Source organism: Balaenoptera musculus, chromosome 10, assembly GCF_009873245.2.
Source record: "Balaenoptera musculus isolate JJ_BM4_2016_0621 chromosome 10, mBalMus1.pri.v3, whole genome shotgun sequence".
In the NCBI taxonomy this organism is placed as follows: domain Eukaryota; kingdom Metazoa; phylum Chordata; class Mammalia; order Artiodactyla; family Balaenopteridae; genus Balaenoptera; species Balaenoptera musculus.
In genome coordinates this window covers 53469366-53493820 of record NC_045794.1, presented here as the reverse complement: position 1 = coordinate 53493820, position 24455 = coordinate 53469366, and the positions used below count along the sequence as shown (strand labels likewise).

At 42.5% G+C, this 24455-nt stretch overlaps 1 protein-coding gene across 3 annotated transcripts in view; it reads left to right on the top strand.

Moving 5' to 3' along the window:
* GRIP1 (glutamate receptor interacting protein 1) overlaps positions 1-24455 on the top strand; it is a 720504-nt gene that overhangs the window by 678402 nt on the left and 17647 nt on the right. For 2 of the 3 annotated variants that reach the window (XM_036867337.1, XM_036867336.1), the window contains 3 exons: positions 8716-8872; positions 9696-9807; positions 14474-14707. In XM_036867337.1, the coding sequence (XP_036723232.1) occupies positions 8716-8872; positions 9696-9807; positions 14474-14707 (503 nt within the window). Of the gene's footprint in view, positions 1-8715; positions 8873-9695; positions 9808-9919; positions 9965-14473; positions 14708-24455 lie in introns of all 3 variants that reach the window. The other variant, XM_036867335.1, reaches the window with a different exon arrangement.

Below are 24455 nucleotides of genomic sequence, written 5' to 3'. Positions count from 1 at the left end.
TTGACTCTTATACTATTCATGCCTTTCTGCCTTATCAAGAGCTTATGCTTTTGGCCCCCTTGTCTTAGTTATTCCTCCTTCAAACTCTCAGAAAACCCTATGATTGCTTTCCTTAGAGTTTGCAAAGGTCAAGCAACACAAGAGGAGACTGACAAATTGATGGTACCTGGACTGTCATACTCATGGACGGTGAGGCTCTTGTGACGTCTGTAATTCTTGACTCTTAAGTCAGGCAGTCTGATCCTGTCATATATATTCTTTAGGTAGTTCTCTCTTTTGAATTTATTTTTTCAACTTTATTGAGGTGTAATTGACAAATAAAATTCTATGTAGTTAAAGTATACAATGTAATAAGATTTGGTATACATATATATTGTGAAATGATTACCACCAAGTTGATTACCACATCTCTCACCTCGCATAGTTAGCATTTATGTGTGTGTGTGTTTGATGAGAAGGCTTAAGGTCTCCTTTCTTAGCATCATGTATACAATACAGTACTAGTAACTATCATCACCGGGCTGTGCATTACATCCCCAGAACTTATTCATCTTATAAATGAAAGTTTGCACCCTTAGACCCACATCTCTCATCTCCTGCTCCCCAGCCCCTGGCAACCACATACTACTCTCTGTTTCTATGAGTCTGACTTTATTTTTAGGTTCCACAGATAAGTGAGCTCACATAGTATTTGTCTTTTTCTCTCTGGCTTATTTAACTTAGTGTCTTGTCCTCCAGGTTCATCCATGTTGTTGCAAATGGCAGGATTTCCTTCATTTTTATGGTTAAAGCATTTCCCTTGTATATATACATATATCCCACACTTTATCCATTCATCCATTGGCAGATACTTAGGTTGTTTCCATATCTTGGCTATCGTGAATAATGATCCAATGACATAGGAGTAAAGCCATCTCTTCAATACAGATTTTATTTCCTTCTGATATACACCCCAAAGTGGGATGGCTGGATCCTTTCTGAGGTCATTATGATCATTTGTATTATCTCAGAAAAAAGAAAACAGCTCCATTTCATCCAGGTTTTCAAATATATTTGCATATAATTATATAATCTCTTATTTGATTCTTGTAATTTTCTTGGTTTCTATAATTATATCCCAAGTATGGTTCTACATTTGATGTATTTGCCCTTTTTTTTTTTTTACAAAGAACTGACTCTTGCATTTATTTAATTCCATTCTGATTTTTTAAAATAAATTTTTGCTTTTAATTTGATTAACTTTGTTCTTCTTAGATTTTGTTCTGTTTATGACTTGAATGCATAATTCATTTATTTCCATTCTTCCTTACAGTTTCCATAAAAGGTGATGGTGATTGATCAAAAAGACACCAACGTGTACAGTCAGAGAGTCCAGCTCTCCTTGAACGTAGTTAGGTAACACAACATAGTACGTACAAAGAGTAGCACAGAACAGGAGACTCAGCAGGATTTTCTCCATTGGGGGAGGGTTATTTTTCTCTTCCATTTCTTTTCTGATCTCTACAAGCTCATGTTTCGTCTCCTTCTATGATTTTGCCTTGCACAGTTTTCCTTGAGCTCTCATATCTCTGACCTCTTGTTTTATAGAGATGTGTATTTTTAAAATTTTGTTGTGATATATTTGGTCATATTCATCATTTGCTCCATGGCAGTCTTTTTCTCATGAGCATCCTTCATCTGTTATGGCTTTGTTTTTCTGTGCCTTCTCTCCTTTGTTTAAATATTAACTTGGCATATGTCTTATGCCAGTTACTTTTAAATTACTGCTTATGTTTAAATGAGATGACTTTTTCCTAAATTGGAAGGGCGCAAAATTTACCCCCAGTTCACGGTATCTGCGATGAGCGCATTCTTCCTCAGCCAGCAGAGGGCAGCAGCTGCAGGCTGCCACCAATGTAGGATTCTGCTCTGCCAGCCTGGCTCACTGGGAGATTGCTTCATGCAGTCCGTGGCATGTCTGGAGGTATCTCTCAGCCCACCTCCCTGGCTTTTCCCTGGTGCCAAACTGGGTCTAGGGCACTTCCTGCCACCAGTCAATGCAATCCATTCTAGCGTTCCAAACAAAGCATTATTGTTTTGCCTCATGCCATGGCCCCTGATTTGGAGGACTGGGCCTTCTCCAATATCTCTGGTCAGAGGTGTCTCCTCTTGGCTTCTTAGCACCACACCCCGTTTGTCTTTCACGGGATTTGGTAACTTTCCCCGTGTATTATGGTTCAGTATTCTAGTTTTGCTGAAGATGGACTTTACATTCTGTTCTTTGTTTTGAGGTGATTTCTAAGAGAAGGTAGATCTCTCTTTGCTCTGCCATTTTGAAACCACAGTCTCCTCTAAATGCATTGAATATTTCTTGGCAAGAACAATTACAAATAGTTACACAAATGTATGATTTGATTTTCTCATTCTTAGCAAAATTGGGGCTTTAGGAAATAAATTTGGCAGGAAATTATCTGGCTCGCTCTCCTGTGCTAAAATTGGCTTTCAAAAATAAAAGTAACGGCAGGAGCTACAATCCCAAAATTGCAGAGTTGAAGATTGATTTTCAAAACCATTCTCTGATTTTAAACTTTATGAATAAGAACCAGCATCACTTTTCTAAATTAATAGCGAATGTGAATTAAGAGCTACAAATGGAAGGTATTTATCTGCACAGTATTGTGGTACTAAAAACAATATTGAGCATCCGAATTTTACAAATATCTGAGGTGTGGTTACCCTAAAAATAAAAATTATTATACCAAGATTCCATCAACTTTCAGAAGTACCTACATTTGTGAAGACCTATTTTTTCATCATGCAACTGAATAAAAATTAAACATTACTCTCAGTGAAAGGAATCTAGACTGAATTTTATACCTTGTGTTAGTTTTCTTGGGCTCCTGTAACAAAATACCACAGACGAGTGGCTTCAACAACAGAAATTCATTTTCTCACCATTTGGGATGCTAGAAGTCCTTGATCAGGTGTTGGCAGATTTTGTTTCTTCTGAAGCCCCTCTCTCCTTGGTCTGCAGATGGCCACCTTCTCACTGTGTCCTCACATCGCCTGTCTTCTGTGTACCCACATCCCTGGTGTTTTGTGCGTGTCCACATTTCATCTTCTTATAAGGACACCCATCTGATGGGACCATAGCCCCACCCTTATGACCTCATTTAACTTTAATTACCTCTTTAAAGGCCCTATTTCCAAATAGAGTCACATTAGGGGTTAGGGCATCAACTTATGAGTTGGGGGTGACACAATTCAATCCATAACATCCCTCACATTATTATACAAAATATAAGACCAGATACTGAAACCTAGATGTGAAAGAAAGAAAGAAGGCAGGGAGGGAGGGAGGGAGGGGGGTGGGAGGGAGAAAGGGAAAGGAGGGTGAAAAAAAGAAAAATGAAAAGGTTTCCAGTTCTAAATAAGAAGAGTAACTACTTAGGAAATACATTTTTAACTTACTTCTATCTTTCAATTTTCTAATCAATTTAGAATTTTAAATCTAGTTTACAGTATCATACCTGTTAATTTTATGTGCTTATTTACATCATCACTCAGTAAAAACAAAGTCTAATTATATTTCTGGCAATTGATTTTTCTGGCACCTGGGCTGCCTCATTTATTTTATTCTTTCCATGGCTTTTAAGTTTGACTCCTTGTGTAAAGGGATATTCCTCAGGGCCTGGTAACATCTTCTCAACTGTGGCAACCAACTTACCTTTACCCAAACCTAATTTCCCTCAGATATTCCCTATTTTAAATTACGCTGTCATCAACCACCTGCATCAGTTACGGATTGGATTCACCTGCGTATAAGAGAAAATACAGATGATGGTGTTTAAACAAGATAGAGGCTTATTTTTCTCCCACTGTAGGGCAGAGCCTGAGGAGGCAGTAGCCCCACTGTGTTATCAGGACCCAGGCATCCTCCTACTTTCTACTAGCTTAACATCTCATGTCTCTCCATTCATTGCCATTGCCTTTGTTATAAATCCTTCATCAGGTCTGAAATATTTACTTCCTCATTCATCTTACTTTGAGCATCTTACCATTCCACGTTACTATCAATGACCTTTAGAAAACCTAAATCGAACAATGCCACTCCCTTTAAAAAAAAACAAAACAAAACTCTTTTGATGGTTCTCTCTTGCTGTCGGATGAAGCCAAAGGTCCTTAGTTTAAAACACAGAGTTCTTTGTAATCCAGCCCCCAACTGCTTTATCGATCTCATCTCCTGACACTTCCCCACAGTACCTTTTACTCCTCATCCTGAACTTCTCACTCTTCTCTAAGCAAGCTTTGGTCTTTGGTACCCTGATAGCGCTAGGTGTTTTGATGTTAATCAGTCCCTGCCTTTATCAATTCTAAATCTGTCGGGAAATAGAAATTGGAGTCAGCAATGGATTAAAATACCAACATCTTAATTTTTTTTTTTTTTTTGACAGAGTCGGGGGGTTGTTAGAAAGTCTGGATTGAATGAACACCCGGAGTCAGGATTGTTATTTCCCTACCCCAACCCAGGTCTGATGTTGGGACTTAAGTAAGGGGAAAGTCAGATCTACAAACCAAACTCTAACCCCAGCATATCAGTTGGATTTGACTTAGCTGAATAGAACTAAAAACCCTAATATTGCAGTGACTTAAATCAAAAAGTAGGCATTTCAGAACTAGTATATAATTCAACAGTGTCATCAAGGACCCATGCTCTTAAGTGTTTCTTCTCTATTATGCTTAGCACTTGCCTTCCATCCTTGGGTTTATCACATAGTCCAAGATAGTTATTGGGGCTCCAGCCATTTCATCTACATTCCAGGCAGCAAGAAAGAGAGTTGTAAGGAGCCTTTCTGGAAGTTTTGTTTACATGTCATTGGCCAGAACTTTCTACATAATGAAATTAACACAACTTCAAGGGAGGCTAGGATATATAGTCTTATCCTGAGCAGTAATATGCCCACCCTCAAAACTGGTATTCTAGTAAAACGATGAAGATAAGAATGGATGTTTTGATAGGCAATTAGTAGTCTGCCACAGTCAGCTAACCGTGCAGTCTGGGCCTCCTGCCTCCTTTGAGTTCAGTGAGCCCCAGGAGTGGGAACCAGGTGTGCTTACCTCACGGTGCAGCAGCAGTGGGAGAGAATGGGTCTGGAGAGAGCCAAGAAGGGCCCAAGGGTACATTCCCAGTGCTGTTTTCCAGAACTGGACCATTGGGTAAATCGCTGCTCCTCCTCTGGGGAGGATTAAGTACAGATGGTAAGAGGGACCAGAAAATCGCTGGACTACTGCTCCCTCCATGAGAGTGAAGCGGGAACCCACTGACGGAACCTGAGGCCAGGGAGAGGCGCTTATCATGAGTGCACCTTTCCAGCCCCTCCTGCTAGGCCTGCACTGCTTCCGCAGTACTTCCACTGGTAAATGCCAGCTTATCCTCTAAGTCCCAGCTTGTATGTTGCTTTTCCATTGACACCTTTCATGACCTGTATTCTGACCCCCAGACAGATCTCTGTTCTTTTCTATCAGTGTGTTCAGACTGAAAGGATAACACTTTTCACGTGCTATTAGAATACTCATTTTCTATCTATGCCTGTTTCTCCTCCTCTTTCTCCCAAACCGATACTAAACTGTGCGGTTTGGGAGGACAGGAGCCTAGTTTTATTATCTTTACATTTCAGCTCCTCCTGCAGTACCTGACGAGTCTTAGAGGTGCTGGAACATCTCCTGAATTAGCAATGCTGATTTCCTACTTTCCTTGTTTTATAATAAGGAGACTGAGATCTTGACAAGTTGAGTGACTTAGTAAATAATAAAAGTAATGAACATTAGATGAGGTTTTCATTAAAACCTCATTGTGTTCCAGGCATGTTCATGAGCGTTTGTGTATATTATTCTCCTTAATTCTCCCATCAACCTGGTGAAGCACGTGTCATTATCCCTATTTTACATGGAGGTGAATTGGCCAAGACTGCAGAGCAAGGAAGTGGCAAACCTGGGATTTGAACCTAGGTCTTCTCTTACTTCAGTCCCTGTGCTAGCATAGCATGGAACAGACCCAGGTCTTCTAAGTTCAGGCCTAACGCAAAAATATTTGAATTGTATTCCCTTTTCGTGCCCTGCTTTCTTGTAATGCAATAATCATTTAATAATGCTTATTAAGACAAGGCATCCTTGGTATAGAGAGACACGCCTTTTGGCAGGGAGGGGACATTTTCCTAGTACTGATGCTTCATATCTGCTCAAGGCCATCCTTACAATCTTGCCCAAGTCACCAAGAACTACTTACAACAGTTGGAAGGAAAATCAGAAAGTTAATCTGCTCAGTTTAAAGCATGTTGGAGTTTCCCCTGGGAACTGAACGGTCATATGGGTTAATGCCTGTCAGAAAGGATGCCCCCCCGGAGGACACAACCATTAGCATTTGGCTTTTAGCAGTTTAAGCTGGGTCAGGGAAGTGAGGCGCGGACTTCCCCTAACTCTTTTTAAGAGACTTCATGTGAATATTTGGGGGTTCGTTTATTTGGTTCAGAAGGAGAAGATGCATAGCCTGTCATACGGAGCCAGGAGAGGTGCAGTGTTGCCCAGTCACCCCTCGTCAAGAGGAGACTCATGTGTTCCCTTAATTCAACACTTACGACAGAAAACTGCACATTCATCACACAAGACTTCTCGCCAAATGTCTAGCCGTACTCTGCAGTTACCCAAGAAAGAAAATGAGATTTTGAACTGTAAATAGTTCCTCTGTGCCAAGGACTTCTAATCCTTGGTTTCCTAAAACAGGAGATTCGTAGAGTATTTCCATGATGCGGCTGTGTACTTTCCCCTGCATTCTGGAGATTAAATCCTTTTGATCAGAGAGCGTTATCCTTGGCCATCCTGCTTTCTCTGGGCTCTAACAGATAGTGAGGATGGCATTATAGGACCAAATGAGTAGAGGGAAAGTGAATGGGGAAGACAAACAAAAGGATGGCACGGAGACAGTCATCTTATGTGGTTGGGTCATTGAATTGCATGTGAAATTGGAGCCCTAGGCCTGTTTGCTAGATTATGTGTTTTAAGCATAGTAAGAAATGAATGTAATATTGCAACCCGGTACACACACGTAAACACACACACACATAACGGGTCACAGCCTGAAGTAGTAGATGAAGCTGTGTGTGGTGGTTACAGCACGAACCATAAAGTCAGACCAGCCAGTCAGCCCCTGCTCTCCCAGCTGAAGGCCCCTCGCGAAGAATTTTGAAAAACTGAGACCCTGCCACACACTTAAAGTTGTCATCCTAACTTTTTTCTCCTCAAATTATAATACAAAAACTGTCATTGCAAAACTGTCATAAACTGTCATTTCCAGTTTGTGGTAAATATGCTTAAATATATTTTTGTCAAAATATGGAGCCACAGATTTAGCTCAAATTCGTGGAAAATTGTCCATTATATAACCTCATTGTCAAAGCCATTCCTCACTGTCACCCATCAAGCCAATCAGACTTAATTCCCTGTCAGAAAGGAAGTCAGTCTTTGTTTTGCAGCTCAAATAAACATCATAATGTGCCCACCTCCTTACCCTGACAGCTGTCCTTCTGAATTCTGATTCTGAGATGCAGGGAGATAGATGGATGAGAGGGGGTAAAAGCCTTGCGCTAAATCTGTGCCTGGTTGAAATAAGGCTGCACTCCAAGACCTTCCCTCAGGAATGAGACTTTCCCAAATTATCCCTTGATTTGATGCCTGGGAGTTTTTATATCCCAGGGCCAAGCTCATTCAAAGGTTTGATATGGATGAGAAATATGTCTTTCATTTGTAAAGGGGCAGGAGAACAATTGTGAATGGGGAAGTAAGAAGGGAGACTTGACAGATCTCAGATCCTCCCGGAACTTTCTCAGTGAGGCCGGTTTTGGGAAGACCTGCCTGTGGAATTTGAGGATCTGAAAACTGATTCTCCTAAAGTTAGGACTGGAACCCCCAGGAAAGTTTGCAAGTACCCCTAGGTCCTTGAATGCAAATAATGACAGTATCTACCTTCAAAGATAATTATGAAGAATAAATAAGGTGATACAAATAAAGCACTTAATGAAGTTCTGGGTGCATAGTAAACGCCCACCTTGTGTTTGCCGTTATTGCTGGTGCTGTAGTTATTTGACCCCTCTACTCGCTAACAATGTCATTTCTTGGTGAATGAAATAATCCTCAGGCCCATCCCTAACGTTGGTGGGCGCCAGCCGGTTTAGCCACGGTTGGTCCACACCCCTGCAACCAGCGCCCCTTGGCCACTCCTTGGGTCTGGAACCCACATCTGGTGGCAAATTCCACTCTCAGAAGGACAGACTTCCACCCTGGAAGTGGACACAGGGTGTCTGGGCAGGAAAGTCAGGGTTCTGACCTTCTGGAGCTTGCACTAGAAAGGGTTAGATACAGGTCTGGGCCTATTCCACCACCAGCGCCCCCAGGCCCCCAGCAGATTTCTCACCCAGACCGAGGAGGGCAGGAGCCACAGAAAGCACAGGTCCAGCACTGTGGCTCCTCCTGCTTGAGTCTAAGGGTCTTACTTCAGGGCTGTTGTTAGACTCATTAGGGATAATAGGTGTGAATGTGTCTTTAATGTAAGATTTAAGTATTGTCTTGATGGCCTTCATGATCCCAAATTCTGTTAAAGTCAACCCCCTTGAACAAACTAATGGAAACTACAGAAAAAGACAAGTTACTAAAATAGAATATAATGCCTTGTTTTTGTTTCAGGCACTGGCTTTCAGGCCTCAGGCTACAACTTCAACACCTATGACTGGAGGAGTCCCAAACAGAGAGGCAGTTTGTCCCCAGTCACTAAGCCTCGAAGCCAGACTTACCCAGATGTGGGGCTGAGTAACGAAGACTGGGACCGGTCCACAGTCAGTGGGTAAGGTTTTCACCAACTGCTGCCCTGTCCCAACTGCTTCTGGGTCATTTGGGCCAGATGTGAACTTCTCTACTTCCGGTGGCACCTACTGCTAGCATTGGAAGCATTGTGTGAAGCCACTGTCACCATCCGTGCTGGCCCCATGCCCAGATTCGAAGACTTGGGCCTGCCCAGTGGGAGCCAGGGCTCCACCACACAACAGGGCAAGAGCTAAGTTTCCCTGAATGAAAACAACAGTAGCACATGAGGAAATTCTACTTCTGTAAACCGTGTCCTCACTCTATGACTAGTTCCCTCTCCTTTCATTTAGAAGGTAGTTTCACATTACCTTACATTAGAAAAAAAAATTTTTTTTAACTGAGGGTTCCATATTTTTAACTGAGAGGTCTATTTTAGCAGTTTGCTCCTTACCAAAATAGTTTAAGGAAATTCATAAAAAGCGATAGCACTTAACGGCTCTATACTGATGTTTATAATGAGTGGGGAAAACATATTTTTCTCTCTTAGAGAAAAGTTTGATTTCCCATTCCCTGTGGACAAGAGCAGCTGAAAGATACTCCCACGGGTGCCATGTGGACGCAGCCGTGAATACTCTGAAATTCAATTAGTAAGACCATGGTCCTTCTGGTCTTTGAGATACTTTGAGTTTCCTAAAGCATCCTTCTACTGGAGCTGGCTTGACTTGGAGGCCACAGTGGGAAGAAAGCCAGATCCAAAGCGAATATTTTGTGTGTGAGATGAAGGAGAGAGAGATTCTGGATACCAAAAAAAAAAAAAAAAAAATGTCTGGCAAGTTCTTAACCCAGACTGTTTTTCACAACAGTTTTACAGGGGCTCCGGACAGCGCAGAGGCCGAGCAAGAGGAGAACTTCTGGTCCCAAGCGCTAGAGGATTTGGAAACCTGTGGACAATCAGGAATTCTCAGAGAACTCGAGGTAGCCTCGGTCCTGCTACTTTTATTGTTTCTACATTCATTTTTTTCTCTTGGTCCTTTTGAGTTGGCATTGATCACACCAGTTCATTTAAAAGCTTTAACCCTTTCCACAGGAGAAAGCTGACAGGCGTGTGTCTTTGAGAAACATGAATCTCTTGGTAGCTACCCTTTATGTTTATATTTTTGCTTGTGAAGCTGCCTTCCCTGCCCCCTTGCCGTCTGGACAGTGATTTGATTTTATCCAATGCAGTTAAAAGTATTTCTTTCCCCATTTCCACCCCCCCACCCCCCGCCCCCCCGAGCTTACTGACCTGTGGCTTCTGCCATCGCTCCCTGCTAACCCTGACTGTACCTGTTTGCCACTTTCTCGTTCGGGGCGAGCTAAGCCTCCCAGCAGTGGCATCTCTCATTCTCTTATGTGCTTTAGAAAGGTTTCTTTGGCATGTTTTCATTTGTACCTGGTAGAGACATTAATTTGGTCGTGAAGAGGAACATAAGAGGAAATTTTATTTTACTTCATTTTGCCCTAAAGTAGATGACAGTGCAGCTGGTGAAAAAAGCCAGTCTGTTTGAAAAGCAGCCAACATATTACAGACCACGTTGCTGTTGATTGCAAATCCTGATTCTATGTTAACTTAGTGTGAATTCAAGGAGTTGCAGAGAGACGGAGTATAATAGCTGAACTCCTGGTGAGTTCTTTAATCCAAGCCATAAATTTGCTGATGGTATTCACACTTTGGTCTGGGAAGTCCTGGACTGTTTCCTTTTATGTTCTTTTAAATTTTCTGAGCTGTAAAAAATAAAGCGGCAAAAGTTTCATTTTTATTTTGATGTCATATGAGGTCCCCAAGTCACCATAAGGAATGTGAATGGCCTAATGGGTGAAACTCTTTGCAATTCTAAAACGATGACTCATCTTTATATTATTTTGCTTCTCAAATGCATGTGTGGATATTTTATGTGATTCTAATGTTGTGAATCTGCAAAGAGAATTATAAAGAAAAATATTCGTTTGAATTTGTAACATCATGATTATTACCTGGCATGAATTGCCAGCTTCAGAGCCACAAGTTAAAGGACCTGGAGATGGATAATCCTATACAATTTAAATAACTTAAGATGTAGCAATTGATTCCCTTTTATGAAACTTTCAAAAAAAGTAGAGTGCTTAAGTATCAGGTGGCTTATTAAACTTTTACCACTTCCCGTGTGGAGAAGGATTGGCATTCTCCCAAACTGAATAAAGATCTCAGTTCACAATTTTTGAACATATTCCTGCTTTTCAAAGCATGTTTTGGCTCCTATGCCTTTTTCATTTTGCATTTTGAAATACTTCTCTTTTGAAGAAGCAGCTATTCTTCTAATAGCTTCTTCTACATTAGGTAAAATGAAGATGATGTAAAAAGTAATACAATGAAGTTGTGTTTTCACTCAGACATTGAGTTACCTAATGGAAACAACATCTGTCAGCATAGAAGTCATGTTGCAGGAGCCAACAGGTTTTCTCTAACGTCGTTTCAGGCAGGTGTGGCCCTCGAAATTATACATCCAGGAAAAAAAATGGGTTGAATTAACAGCCAAAGAGAAATTAAAGTTTTCAACTAGGAAGAATGATTGACAAATCCATAAATTAGAATCTCATTCACACTTTTAGCACAAAGAGTATTCATTTATCAGTTTGGATGAACGCTACTCCCTTGATTGCAAAAGCTACTATGCAAAAACTATTATTGGAGCTAGGTTCCTGCATAAGAAATTTATATCCAGCATTAAAAGTTAAAACGTACTATAACTGTAACAAATGTAGAAGATTAGCTAAGATGAAAAATGATTACAATTGAAATGAAAATGAAAATTATACTAGTCATTTTCCCCATTGCTAGCAATAATTTAGGTTCAGCTTTAGCGCTGAAAAATATATAGTTTTAACAAAAGAGAAAAATTCAAACTAAGACTTTGGACAAGTTACTTAATTTCCTTGTCAGGTATTTCTTCTTTAAAATATGGGGATTATAATAACTAATGTTTATACGGCACTTAACATAGAACATGACACAATAAATGTTTGATAGAAATTATTTTTGCCACATTTTGAGTAATGAATACTGCCTTAACTATCTTTTGCTTAGTATAACATAGGAAGAAGTTTTAACTAAACGTCAGATAGAGAACTCTTGAACGTGTTCCTCCTAAGTTGTATGTATACCAGTTATCTCACTAATAATTTTGAAAAAGTATAATATAAATTATGAATTGTGCAAATGAAACAGGCAATACATGCTCTTGAAGCAGAAACAAATCCTAGAAAACTTTAATTACTTTTTATTTTAGTTTTTGTGTTTTAATTTTAATATTCCTTCAGCAATATCGCTAATTCAATTTACATTCACTTTAAACAAAACAATCTATCCTTTGAAAACTCGACCTGAAGACCTTTTGATAGTCTGTCATTGCTTCCATTAGAACCCTTTCTAGATCAGATTGTAACTTCTGTTGTGGCTAAGGCTCATCAAAGCACAAGTGTTGTCTCCCGGCTGTAGTGATTATTTGACTCCCAATGTGTTTCCTGTTGGTCTAATGAAAAATGAGTATTAAAAATAAATGTTAACAAAGCAAATAACTAGTCTAAATAGGTAAAAACAATAGGTGGATGGTCACCACAGCAAGAAAACAATCATCAGATGCTGTCAGTAACAGTAGATTAAGCAAGGAAATGATACGTGTGAGTTAAATGCCATAAAATAAAAGGATGTCCCATGTTACCAACAAAGCTAGTAATAGAAAGGTTTCAATTTAAAGGGGATTTATCTGAAATAAACCATTATATGGATAATCCACACTGGATAAGTGTTAAGGGTTTTTTTTTCATTTACTAAAAAAAGTCAGTTTTATGTGTTTCAACCTCATACTTGACTGAGAACCAATATAGCCTCATAGTCAAGAATAAGAGTTTTGGAGACAGATTGCTAAAGTTGTAATCCCAGACTCTTGAGCAAGTTGCTTCACTTATCCAGGCATCCCCTTCCTTAAGTGAAATGAGGAGGTATAATAATTATAATACCTTACCATATAGAGTTATTATAAGTATTTAATGGTATGCTACATACACACACACAGATGTGGTACTTAGCATTTGTAAATGCTCAATGACCCATAAGGTTTTTTTTACAATTGTTTTTTTCAAAATTACCAGTAAGATAACTGATCTAGTCAGGATATTGATAAGTTCGCTTGTTTTGTTTCTTTTTCAACAGAGTTGTAGATATACCTACCTATGTGCTAATACTTGGCTGTCATTCAAAGATCTTGTTAGTGGCATGTGTATAGCTGAACACCAGGTGAAGCTTGGAATTATAAATCTTAGCAAGATAACAAATGAAAACTCTCTTCACTTTGCAGTATTCCCTCCTGATCAGTAATTTTAGATAGTGCACTTGGCTCATTTACTACCTATGGGACCTTGTGTAGGTCAGCCTTTTTGTGCCTCAGTTTCCTCACATGTAAATTAGGAGGAATAACAGCACTTACCTCATAAAGTTGTTGTGAGGCTTAAATGCGTGAATACATTCAAAGGACTCAACAAATTACACTTCTGTTACTTTTAGCATCGGTATTAACACCACTAGATCATGTTGTAGCCAGTCACGTGGCATGTGGAATTTGTTTTCTGTATCCATGATTTCATGCAGATTCACTGATGCTGGTATACCATTATATAACCATCATATGGAGGAACACAGAGCTGGCTACAGGCATATTTTCAGAATTTTAGCATCCTCTAACCATGAGAAATGAACATTCCCAGCATGATATTGGTTTCTAATGCTCTTTTTGTTCCACTTTTGAGACTCAGTCATTTTTGAGATCTAATCTTACCATTCTTGTGTATTATGCAGGGAACATATTTGAAACTGAACAAACTTCTCAATTCACTGGTAAAATCCAACCCAGGTCTCATCACTTTTGAGCAAAGGGTTGAATACGGTAGCGTGATAAATGATTATTCCTTAACCTCTCTGAGGGTCTTACACAAAGGTCATTTCTAAGAAACACTGACCTACGCCAAATGATGTGGAGACCTAGCTGATCTACAAACTTCTCCAGCCGGCCACGTGGCCAAAGGAAAGACAATATGCCAGAGCTAGGCAGCCAGCATTCAGTAGAAGCCCTCGCCTTTGTATCAATAGCCTCATTTCAGCCCATTGTTACCTCCAGGTGGGGCTAGAGGCACCACTGCAAATGGGGTCAGCCTGGTCCCCACTGAGGAGTTCTTAGTTCATTTCTGTAAGATATACTGAAGGTTGCCTCGTGAATCCCATCTTTAGATCCCACTCAGTGGAAAGTTAATGCTTAAAATGTAGTTTGCAGTAAGCAGATGTTAGAGCTTTTCAGTTTGCCTCCAAACTGCCAGGGGTGGTATTTGATTAAATAAACTCAATGGCTTAAGTACTTAAATTGGATTTGAGTTGTGCATTATAAATGTCACTTGTGAAGCATTTTCCCTGACTTTCATGGTGCAATTAGTACGTCCATTCTCCAGCCTTTGGTTATGCCCTGAAGAGACCGTATTTTGACTGGGCAGAAGGAGAAATGTGCTTCATGTTGAGCAACCAAACGCTTTTCTTAGTCCGTGGCTTAATTGTTTCTGAAAATTGTCAATGCCACAGGCAACAATCATGTCGGGGAGCACGATGAGTTTGAATCACGAGGCCCCTACACCTCGCAGTCAGCTGGGGCGACAGGCCAGCTTCCAGGAACGGAGCAGCTCACGGCCACACTACAGCCAGACCACTCGGAGCAACACTCTGCCCTCGGATGTGGGCAGGAAGTCTGTCACCCTGAGAAAAATGAAGCAGGAAATGAAGGAGATCATGTCCCCAACTCCTGTGGAGCTGCACAAGGTCAGGAAACTCTCTTCTCTTCCCTTAGGGTCACATTCTGTTCAGCGTGGCCACTGTGATGCAAGCATGATCATGACATTCTACTGTGGGCTCAGCCAAGGAGAGAAACTAGAGCTTAAAGGCAGATCATCAGAGACCGATTGTTCTCAAAACGTGATCTCTGAGAGGTGATCTCATAAAACAGAGAACACTGGCTTTCAAGCAATGAATTTATCAGAAATGTATTTATGGCCAAAATCTTCTCACAGAAATTTGAGGTTCTAGTGTCACGTGGAGCTTGAATGAGTTGGTCTGTTATTCCAACTTCATTGGAAAGGGGGAAGGATTTTCTAAATGTCGTACACTCCCAGCGTCACTGAAAAGGTGTTTCAGGGGTGACGCTGGAAGGCTTAATCATCAGTTACAGACTTCTCAGTAGACGGTTGTATTATTCAGGGGACCTGAAGTTCTCTTTGAGACATCATTTAGATGTCTTGGGTCAGGACAGGGTAAGCCCTGGTTATGTTCCATCTCTGCTATGATAGTTGCCTCACTTTGCTTCATGGAAGAAAACCTATGATTGCGAACAGAGCTGAATTTGAGTTGCTGGCAGAGTTTGAACAAGGCACGTGTAGGTGACAGTGTCTGTGGAACCCAGGCCAAGGAAAGCAGTGGGAGGGAGCTTTCTCTGGTTTGCTTTTGTAGAACTCCAATGCTTTATGTTGTTTTGTTGCTAATACATAAGGATGTATAGTTGGTAACAATCTCACCCTACTTTCCTTGAGAGCCAAGACCCTCTCTGTAGCTAATAATCTGTTAACTAGAGATAAGTTATCGGTCTTACCCAGAAGAGCATATAAATGTCAGGTTGAGAGGAGGTAAAGGCCACCTACTCCCTTTTTCCTCTAACGACTTCAGTCTCCCTAACTATTAAAAGTAGCTGTTTTGCAGCTGACAAATGATATAGTGAAAGAAAGGATTGTATAGGAAGTTGGGTTCTGAATTCTGTGTTCCAATCCTGGGTTCATTCTTTCATCACTCATTCATTTGTTCATTCATTCAATGCATAGACTGTGCATTCATTTACTTAAAGAATGTATTATAAATCCCCAGGGAGCACATGGTCTAATGGGGAGACAGTCCAGGAAACAGTAGGAAGATGGTGGGATAAGTACAATAGATGCTAGACTAGGCTGCCCTGGGGGACGGCAGGGGGGGTGGTGAGGGGGGGGAGGGTTGGGGAGGAACCTTAACCCACTACAGAGGAACGATAAAGCCTTCCTAGATGCAGGTGTTGACTCCGCAGGAAGGTGGAGGATGGGAAGGCATTCCAAAGCACAGAAAGAAACATGTACAAAAGGATGTCACAGATAGCAGTGTACTGAGGGAGTGCAGATCTGCCAACAAGAGCCTTGTGCATTCAGAGGCATTACAGACTTTACAGAAAAGCAAAGAAGTTTCTGACGCTTTAGGGTGGGGACCCAGCTCTAGCCCCATATCACAAGTTAGTTTATCCAGTTACCCTGAATTGACGTCTGTCTGGTAAACACCAGCCTTCACCACCTGTCACATATCCTAATCTGCTAATTGACAAACCATTAGGAGGCTGTAAGGACTCCAATGGTGATTAAATTGCAGAAGCTGCATAGTAACTGCTAATTCTGCTGTACCAAGAAAAGGGCTGGCCCTTCCTGATTCCCTCGGTTATTTAGGAACCCTGCCTTCCCCTCTTCTCTAAAAGTCTACTGCCCAGGCAGAGGGGAGCATGCTGGGTAACCCACCTTCCTTCAGCACCAAAGGAAAAGGATACCAGAGAGTGCCTCCTGCGTGCTGTATTCTTTCTATTTTTAGCCTCCCACAACAGTGCTTCTTAGCAGATATGTATTACCTCCAGCTACAGGATAGGGAAATAGCAAGTATAAAATAGTGCCATTTTTCCTTCTGGAGTGAAGCGGTCTCCTCAAAGGGAGATTCCTGATAGCCCAGCAATACCAAAGGCTTGTCTCCCCATCCCTCCTGTACTGAAAGCAGTTAGCAAAGATAACGACAGTCAGTTGGCTGTGCAAGTTGTTATAGCTGAGGTTTTAAAAAATGTGCTGAAAATAGATCTTGTGTTTTTTTTTTTTAAAAAAAAGGCGTCATGCATTTAGCAGCACAATGAGTGGCAGAGGATGGACTGTTTGGAACATTTGTGTGGGGGGCTGTGAATTGAGAGGCCACAGATCACAGACTCCGCTGGACCCACTTGACCTAATAAATGGGGCACTTCTTTCTTCCTTCACTTCAGTCATTTCCCCTCAATGGTAGCAGTAAGTGCATTTCCCATGTGGCTTCACTCTTCTTCCAGATTGATACCAAACAAAATAAGATGCTCAGAATTAGGTGGTGTCCTGGGCATTGTAAGACACCCAAGATGATCTTGTTAAGTGAAAATGTAGCGGAGGAGCCTGCCGCCTGACCATATGGAATTCTGGGAGTGGTTTGTGCTCACGTCTCGGGTATCTTTTCTTTTTTAAGTGAATTCAATTACCCTGATAGGCCATCCACATGTTTGTTGTTAAACACATTCTCCAATTTTGAAATGCTTGAGAGGAGAAATAGTCATTAGAAGAGCCACTTTACTCAGAGCAGAGACTGGTAATTGCGCTTGTGTCTTGATTATGGGCGTCCTTTGAACACTGCAGGATTACCTGACACCATGAAAAGGCACAGTGCCTTGTTGATGCAATTGAGTTACCTTCCCATTGGGGTGCTATTAGCCTGTACTAAACCGTCACAGAAGTGAGGAAAAGGTACTCTTTTGGGGGGTGGTGGTGTGGAGAGGGGACCAGGGAAATAGAAAAACATCCCTTCCTCAAGTTAAAAATAACCCCAAGTCAAGACTGCACAGCTTGGCAAGTGGAATGAAGGCTGGTTTTCAGTTCCCTGAGCCCCTTGGGTGGACTTTTCTACATAGACCTAGTGGAGGAATTCCCAAGGGGGCTGCAAAGACCAGAGTGGAAAGGCTGGGTAGGGTTAATAGCACACCATTCTGAACACACTTGGTGTTATTTTCCAGTTGCCATCTTTCACGTGGCTGTGTGCCACTTGGTGAAAGCTGGCCATGAGAACAAGTTGTGGATCTGTCCGTGTCCAAGCCAGTACCTACCAACTCTTACAAGCACTAGAAACTGCCTCAAGAGGATAGGAATGAATGGGCCGGTATCCATCCCCCTTCCTGGGGAGAAAAAACAAAAAGCAAAAACCACTCCATCTCCTGATACAGAAAGAATAAAGCGAAGCGTGGGCTTAATCTTCCAGTTTCTTGACTTTCAACTTCCTCTCCATTATCTGCCCCTCCTTTTCCACCCAGCCCTCCTCACCAATACCTTTCCTTCCTTCAGACCTTATGAAAATGCGGAGCTCAGGTGAGAGGCTACACGGTTTTTGTTTATTTCACACTATCTATTGTGTCTGAGGCTCTGCTGTGTCCCAGCAGGTCTTCCGTCAGGTCGTCCGTCCGTTCATTCCTGAACCTGAAAAGCTAATTATCCTTCCTGACACTTGAGAACAAAGCACTGCAGCCTCACTTCCCTTTTTGGCCTTTGTGGTTGGAGGAGGAAGTTGGCGCTGGAGTGATGATTTGGTACTTAGATGGGGAGCACAGGAGGTGGAGAAGTGAGGGGGTCACAGGGAAGTGATACTCGTGTCTCCAGAGGCCATTGCCTCTCAACCTTTCTTGGCTAAGACACAGTCCAAAATACATTTTACCTCACACTTCAGGACACACATACACCCACATTCATATATGTAAATGAATCCAAAAATTGACTGCACAGTATACGCTAACATTTTCTGTTTTGTTTGATGCCCACTTCTTTTGCAATATTCTCCCCAGTTCAGGAACAGGCTCGGCCTTAAGAGGAAATATGAAATGGAAATACATATCTTATTCCGGCACAGGCATCTTTCTTCACCAAATATTTGCAGTTGGTACTCAAGATCCAGTGAACTGTCAGGCAGACAGAGGTTTGGTCACAATCTGACAGTCATTGGCTACGTCACTCCTCTGAACTTCAGTTTACTCACTTAGCAGAAGAGGGGAGAGATCACCTGTTATCAGGAGAGGAGACTTCACAAATAGCATTTCCCAGGTGAAGTCACCATCCAGAGTCTTACCTCAGCCCTACAGCGTCAGAAACCCAGAAAATGAGATCTCCTCAGGATCCCAGCCTTAAAGACGATTCAGGCAGCTGCCTTAGAGCCTCCAGAGATGGAGGTGTACACCATAATGAGAATCTCTTTAGAGAGAGAAATGGACATGTGTCTAGTTATTAGTCACTACATCAGTCTGACAAGCATATTCTTTCCTTGTAAAACCAGGGGCAGCTGACAATCAGTGTGGAATTATAAGACAAGGGTTGGAGTTTAGGTTGTATGTTTTATATGAGTAATGACATCCAGCCCCGAGAGTCCTCAAAATAGATTGTTTCAATCAGCTTCCCTTGTCTGTGATTCTGTTAAGACTTACTTTTCAAAAATGTAAAAAACAAAATTCTTAAACAGATGATTGACTCATGCAAAAAAAAGTATTTTTTAACTCATTAATGAGGAATGACAGCAGGATGAAAAAGCCTGTTCAAAGGAAAGATAAAGAAATTATACCATATATATATATATATATCTCAGTCCATGGAGGGAAAAAAAAAGAATGCCAAATAAGATTTCCTAGTTAAAATGAAAGCTGCTCAATGACTTACAGGGAAATAAAAGCAAGGCCTTTGAACTTATCTTTTCTGAGGGACAGAACTCAGTTTGCATCGTATCTCTTCTCTATAAGTTGCCATCCACTTTTACAGAGTCTGAGCCCTGAGCCATAGAAATGCTAAGTCAAACAGAGTCCAGTCCCCTAGACTCAGATGACCCTTAGGCGGGCTTGTTAGGCAGTGGTCTAGTGAACCTGATATCTCAGTTTTTGATCTCTCACTTCTGTCCAGAAATGTTAATAGCTTCCCTTAAGTCTAGCCCTGGCCTAGGGATCGTTCATCTTTTTTTGATGTTTTTGCTTGTCTCTGTTGTGATCAAATGTGTTTATTAATAGGTCGTAAAATATTGTTACCTCCAGGATAGTCACTTTACAAATGAGGTGGCTCCCCGAGGGTCACTGTTTCCCTAATGTCCAGGTCCTTGGAGAGTAGCCTGTTGGACCTCTTCCTCCACCATCGTTCTGCTCTGTTGTGTGTCTGTTGCGTGTCTGGCCAGGCTGTGGTGAGGATGACATTGATAACAGTCCAGCCCAGGGCTGCCCTCTTTCTTCCCCTTAGATGGAGCTCTTTCTTGTTTGAGGATCTTTGTAGCGTCAAACCACAGCATTCCCTGGAATGAGGAAATAAAATCAACTTTCTTAGTGCTCAGTGCAGTGGGCGTTTGGTCCGCTGTAATTTGTCATACTTCCCGAATGACAAGTTCCTGCCCCCAAATCCCCAGAAGCCCAGAGGATGGGTGAAAGGAATACCTCTCACCCAGAGATGCAGGTGGCCCTGAATCAAGGAGGCCACCTGTGACACGGTGCTTTATAATAAGTATATATTTGATCTTGGTCCCAGTTGCTGGCACAGAGCTCCTAAAAACCCTTGGAATTTCTGAAGTGTTGAGAGTGAGAAAGGCATCTTTTGTTATGTTAATGAGGTGCCCTTTAGATGCACTTAAGGATGGGGGTTGGTTGCCGGTGGAGCTGACCCTGTGATTAGAGGGTTGGAACTTTCAGTCCCACCCCCAACCTCCAGGGAGGGGCGGGGATTTGCAGGTGAAATCAATCACCAAAGGCCAATGACTCAGTGCCTGTGTAATGAAGCCTCTATAAAAACCCAAAAGGATGGGTCTCCAGGAGCTTCCAGGTTGGTGGGCACGTGGGGATGCCGGGAGAGTGGTGCGCTCAGAGAGGACAGAGGCTCCGCGCCCTTCCCAAAAACCTTGCCCCAAAGCAGCGCTTCCGGCTGGCTGTTCCTGAGCTGTATCATTTTATGATAAACCGGTGATCTGGTAAGTTCTGTGAGCCGCTCTAGCAAATTAGTCAAACCCAAGGAGAGGGCTGCTGGAACCTATGAGATACAGCCGGTTGGTCAAAGGCACGGGTGACAACCTGTGTCTGAAGACCATTGTCTAAAATGCTGGGGTGGAGGTGAGGTGGCATTGTAAGACTGAGCCCTTAACCTGTGGAGTCTGACGCTATCACCAGGGAGATAATGTCAGAACTGAGTTGAATTGTAGGACACTCAGCTGGTGTTGCAGGATTGCTTGGTGGTGTAGGGAACCCGCCTACCCCCAACACACACACACGTTCGAACTGTGAACAGGACATCTTGCCCACATGGGCCTGAGGGCTATGGAGGTCAGTAAGTTGCCAGGGGGACTCAGGAAGAGTCAAGAGCTGGAGGAGAGACAGGCCAGAGCAGCCCTGGGGGCCGGAGAGCAGAGGCAGGTGTGGAGAGGGGCCGGCAGGCCGTCCTGAGCTGAGATGCTGGAACGGTCTCTGCCAGGCAGGCTGACTTGGTGCTGGCTGGGCAAGTAGAAAGGGCCAGGGGCAGAGCTGACAGTAACTAGGTGTCCATCAGCTGCCCGTGGCGTGGCTTGATCCCCTGGAAAATTGGAGAATGATCTGGTTCTTTCCTCTTTGGTATGATGTGAAATGAAAGCTGCAAAGGTGCTCTGAGATGAATTGGGGAAGCAGCCCTCAATCCTCCATGGATCTTAAAAACTGTGAACTTCCTTGTTTGGGACTTAGTTCTCCGAGGGCCAAGTCAGCCCTGACACGCACAGACTTAGGGCCACCATCCAAGCTCTGACTCTCCCATTGTTGAGCCCCCGTTTGTCAAGCTCATGGGGCCACATGCTTGCCAGAAAGCAGGAGGCAGCGTCTGACACTGCTGTCTGTCCAGTTCTCTCCTCTGCCAACGAGACTCCCGGACAGGAAGGCAGCAGCTGCTTTTCCTGACCCTGTTCATCTTGGAACCCACACTTTTGAGTGGCAGAATCCAAGATAGCTTCCTCTGGGCTGGAAGAATGCAGCTGGAAAAGCCATACTTTATTTTTTCCTTCCAGCCCCACAGGTAGTATAGGATTGTGCTCAAAACCAACATCACTTGAATTGTCAGGTTTAAAGGAACAGGGCTCCCCCAGTGGTGTCTGCAAGAATAAACCCAAGTGCCCGGTAATTTGTGGAAATACTAGAACCATCTCTGATAAGGCCATCGGGCAAGGGGCTGAGCCACAGGGTCAGCCAGGGCTTAGGAACTGCTTCTGGAATGGCTGCCACTTGCCTTGACGTGCTCAAGATAGTAGACACGGTTGCCATTAAAATCCAAGCGGGGAGAGTTGGCTCTGCTGCTGAGGCTTTTCACTTGTGTCAAAACTGAAAACACAGGCATTAGGTTTCTGATCTTTGCCTCGAGGACATTGTTCAGACACGCAGATAGACTTGCTTAGAAATACAAAACAAGGCTCAACTTGAATCACGGTGAAGCCCGCCACCTCCTGTTAAAGCTTCTGTTCTCAGGAGGGTTAGAGGCCGTTGCAGCGTGCGCTGTGATGAGTGGTTAAAATTGAACTGAGTTTCCTAGAACGGTATCCTGGCCCAGAGAGTTACGTTCCAAGAGACGCATTGGCCCTTTTAGAACAGAAATATCTATCGTTGTGTTCTAGTCCATTCCCTGAGGCATCCTCTGGTCAGCACAGAATGGAGACCTTACAAGAAAAATCTTGATTTACTTGGGTTAGGGTGGAACACGAAGAGCTCTTAGCAGCTGGGAGCAGTTTGGCCAGATGCTTGGGGAAAGCCACAAAAGGGCTCTGATGAGAAGAAATACAGCAGATGTGATAAATTATTCATCTTTAGTTGGTTGGGCAGTTGGATAAAAACTGCCTGACCAGCTAGTAGATTTGTATGTCGAGGGGGAAAAAAAGTCATGATTTGGTGGAAGGAACACAGCAAATGAGGTCAGATATTCTAATACTGAAATCCCCAGGCTTATGTATTCTAACTGGACAAGTCCATTCATCAAGTTCAAGGGGCGGTGTCCTCGTTCGTAGGAAGGGCATGATTCTGCTGCACAGAGTTGTTGGGAGGTCAAAAGCAGTCATACATAGGAAAGTGCCTGGTGAAGGGATTCATCTGCGGGGGGAAATTATGACTTAAACTTTGGAATCCTTAGAATTACTTTTGGACAGGAAATAAATCAGAAGTAACCACTACCCATCTCCAGCTAAACAGGAGGGCAGCAGCTACATGGCACAATTTATTGTTGCTGCTTTTGAGAGCAGCTGTGCATCCTATTTTTGTGAATTATTGATTCCTGGAATCTCACCTCTATGTCATTTTAAAATTTCATTTTGTTATTTGCTATTTCCAAGCTACTTCCAGGAGAACCATAGCGCTGGCTATGAAAATTCACTCTCCTCTAACCTTAGGAAATCTTTCTAGAGAAACAGATTACTTTCAAATTTAAACCTTTTATTAGCCTCTCATCCTGAAGAGTTTGCCATAAAGCTATATCATCAAGTCTAAGGCTCAGGAGAGCCAAGCCTCTTAGCCAACAACTGTGACTTTACGGTTAATGGGCTAATGTGCTAACCTGCTGTGGTTGACATCCATCTCTGCTGTTGTGGTTAACGTATTACCGCTGCCTGGTGTTGGCAGTATTTGGTGACACTCGTCCTTCTGCCCCTTCTGGGTTCTGGCCTGTGGAGCAAACACCCAAGCAGCACAGGCCAACTGGGCAATGAAGAACTTCACTATTACTTGAGGCCCACACCAAATGTACCCCAAGTGCAAGGGTTCAGGTTCACTGTATTGAGAAACATATCTCAGAACTAAGACAGAGTTGGGCTTCCTAATGTCCATTGCAAGCATAGGCTTTGTGACTCAGATTCAGATGTGACTGAAGAGTATGGCTTGGCTTGCAGGGCAGACGCCAATCACTTACTGACCAGCCATATGCAGAGGGTCCATGGGACTGCTTTCCAAACCTGTACCTAGTGGAACAGAGATAACTAGAATGTACCACCTTCCACCCGAGCTGTGCTGCTTGTCACACAGAGAGAACCTGACTAGGAACAAAGATGGAAAGGGCATAAGGGCAGGAGATCCCACAGACAAAGCCAAAGAGAGGCATATAAGCAGGGACCTTGGAGCAGAGTAATTTCATCCACTGGTAAACAGAGTCCCAAGAATAGCAGACTATCACCAACCATATTAGCTATTTGTCACTGCCACTCCCTCCTCCTTTGTACCCATCTCTCCCTATTCCTCCCCTTCCTCCCTTTGAGAAAGGAACATGGGTATGGGAAGAAAGGGACTAGAATGTAAACCAGAAGTGTTTCCTCCAATCAAGGCAGGAAATGTTCATGGTGAGTCTATGATATCTTGTGCCAGAAAGCAAATAACTTATCAGAGCAAACGGGTCATATCAAAAGGACAACATGAAGTCAATATGAAGGACTTCCCTTGGCCAAAGATGAGGAAACTTGAGCACCCAAAAGAATGATGCAATTGATTGTAACATATCATATATATAAAAACCCATAGGTTCATATTGATAACGTACTTTAAAAAGGTCATTCCCTTCCCCCTCACCTCAAAAAAAACCTCACTGGGACACCATTGGAAATATTTAGTGCGCTAATTCCCTATTTTAAAAATGAAAGGAAAGAATTAGCATTCATTTTGCCTTTCTTGAACAAACTGTACTTCAGAGTAACCAAACAGCACTAATTGAAGAAATGAGAATTCTTT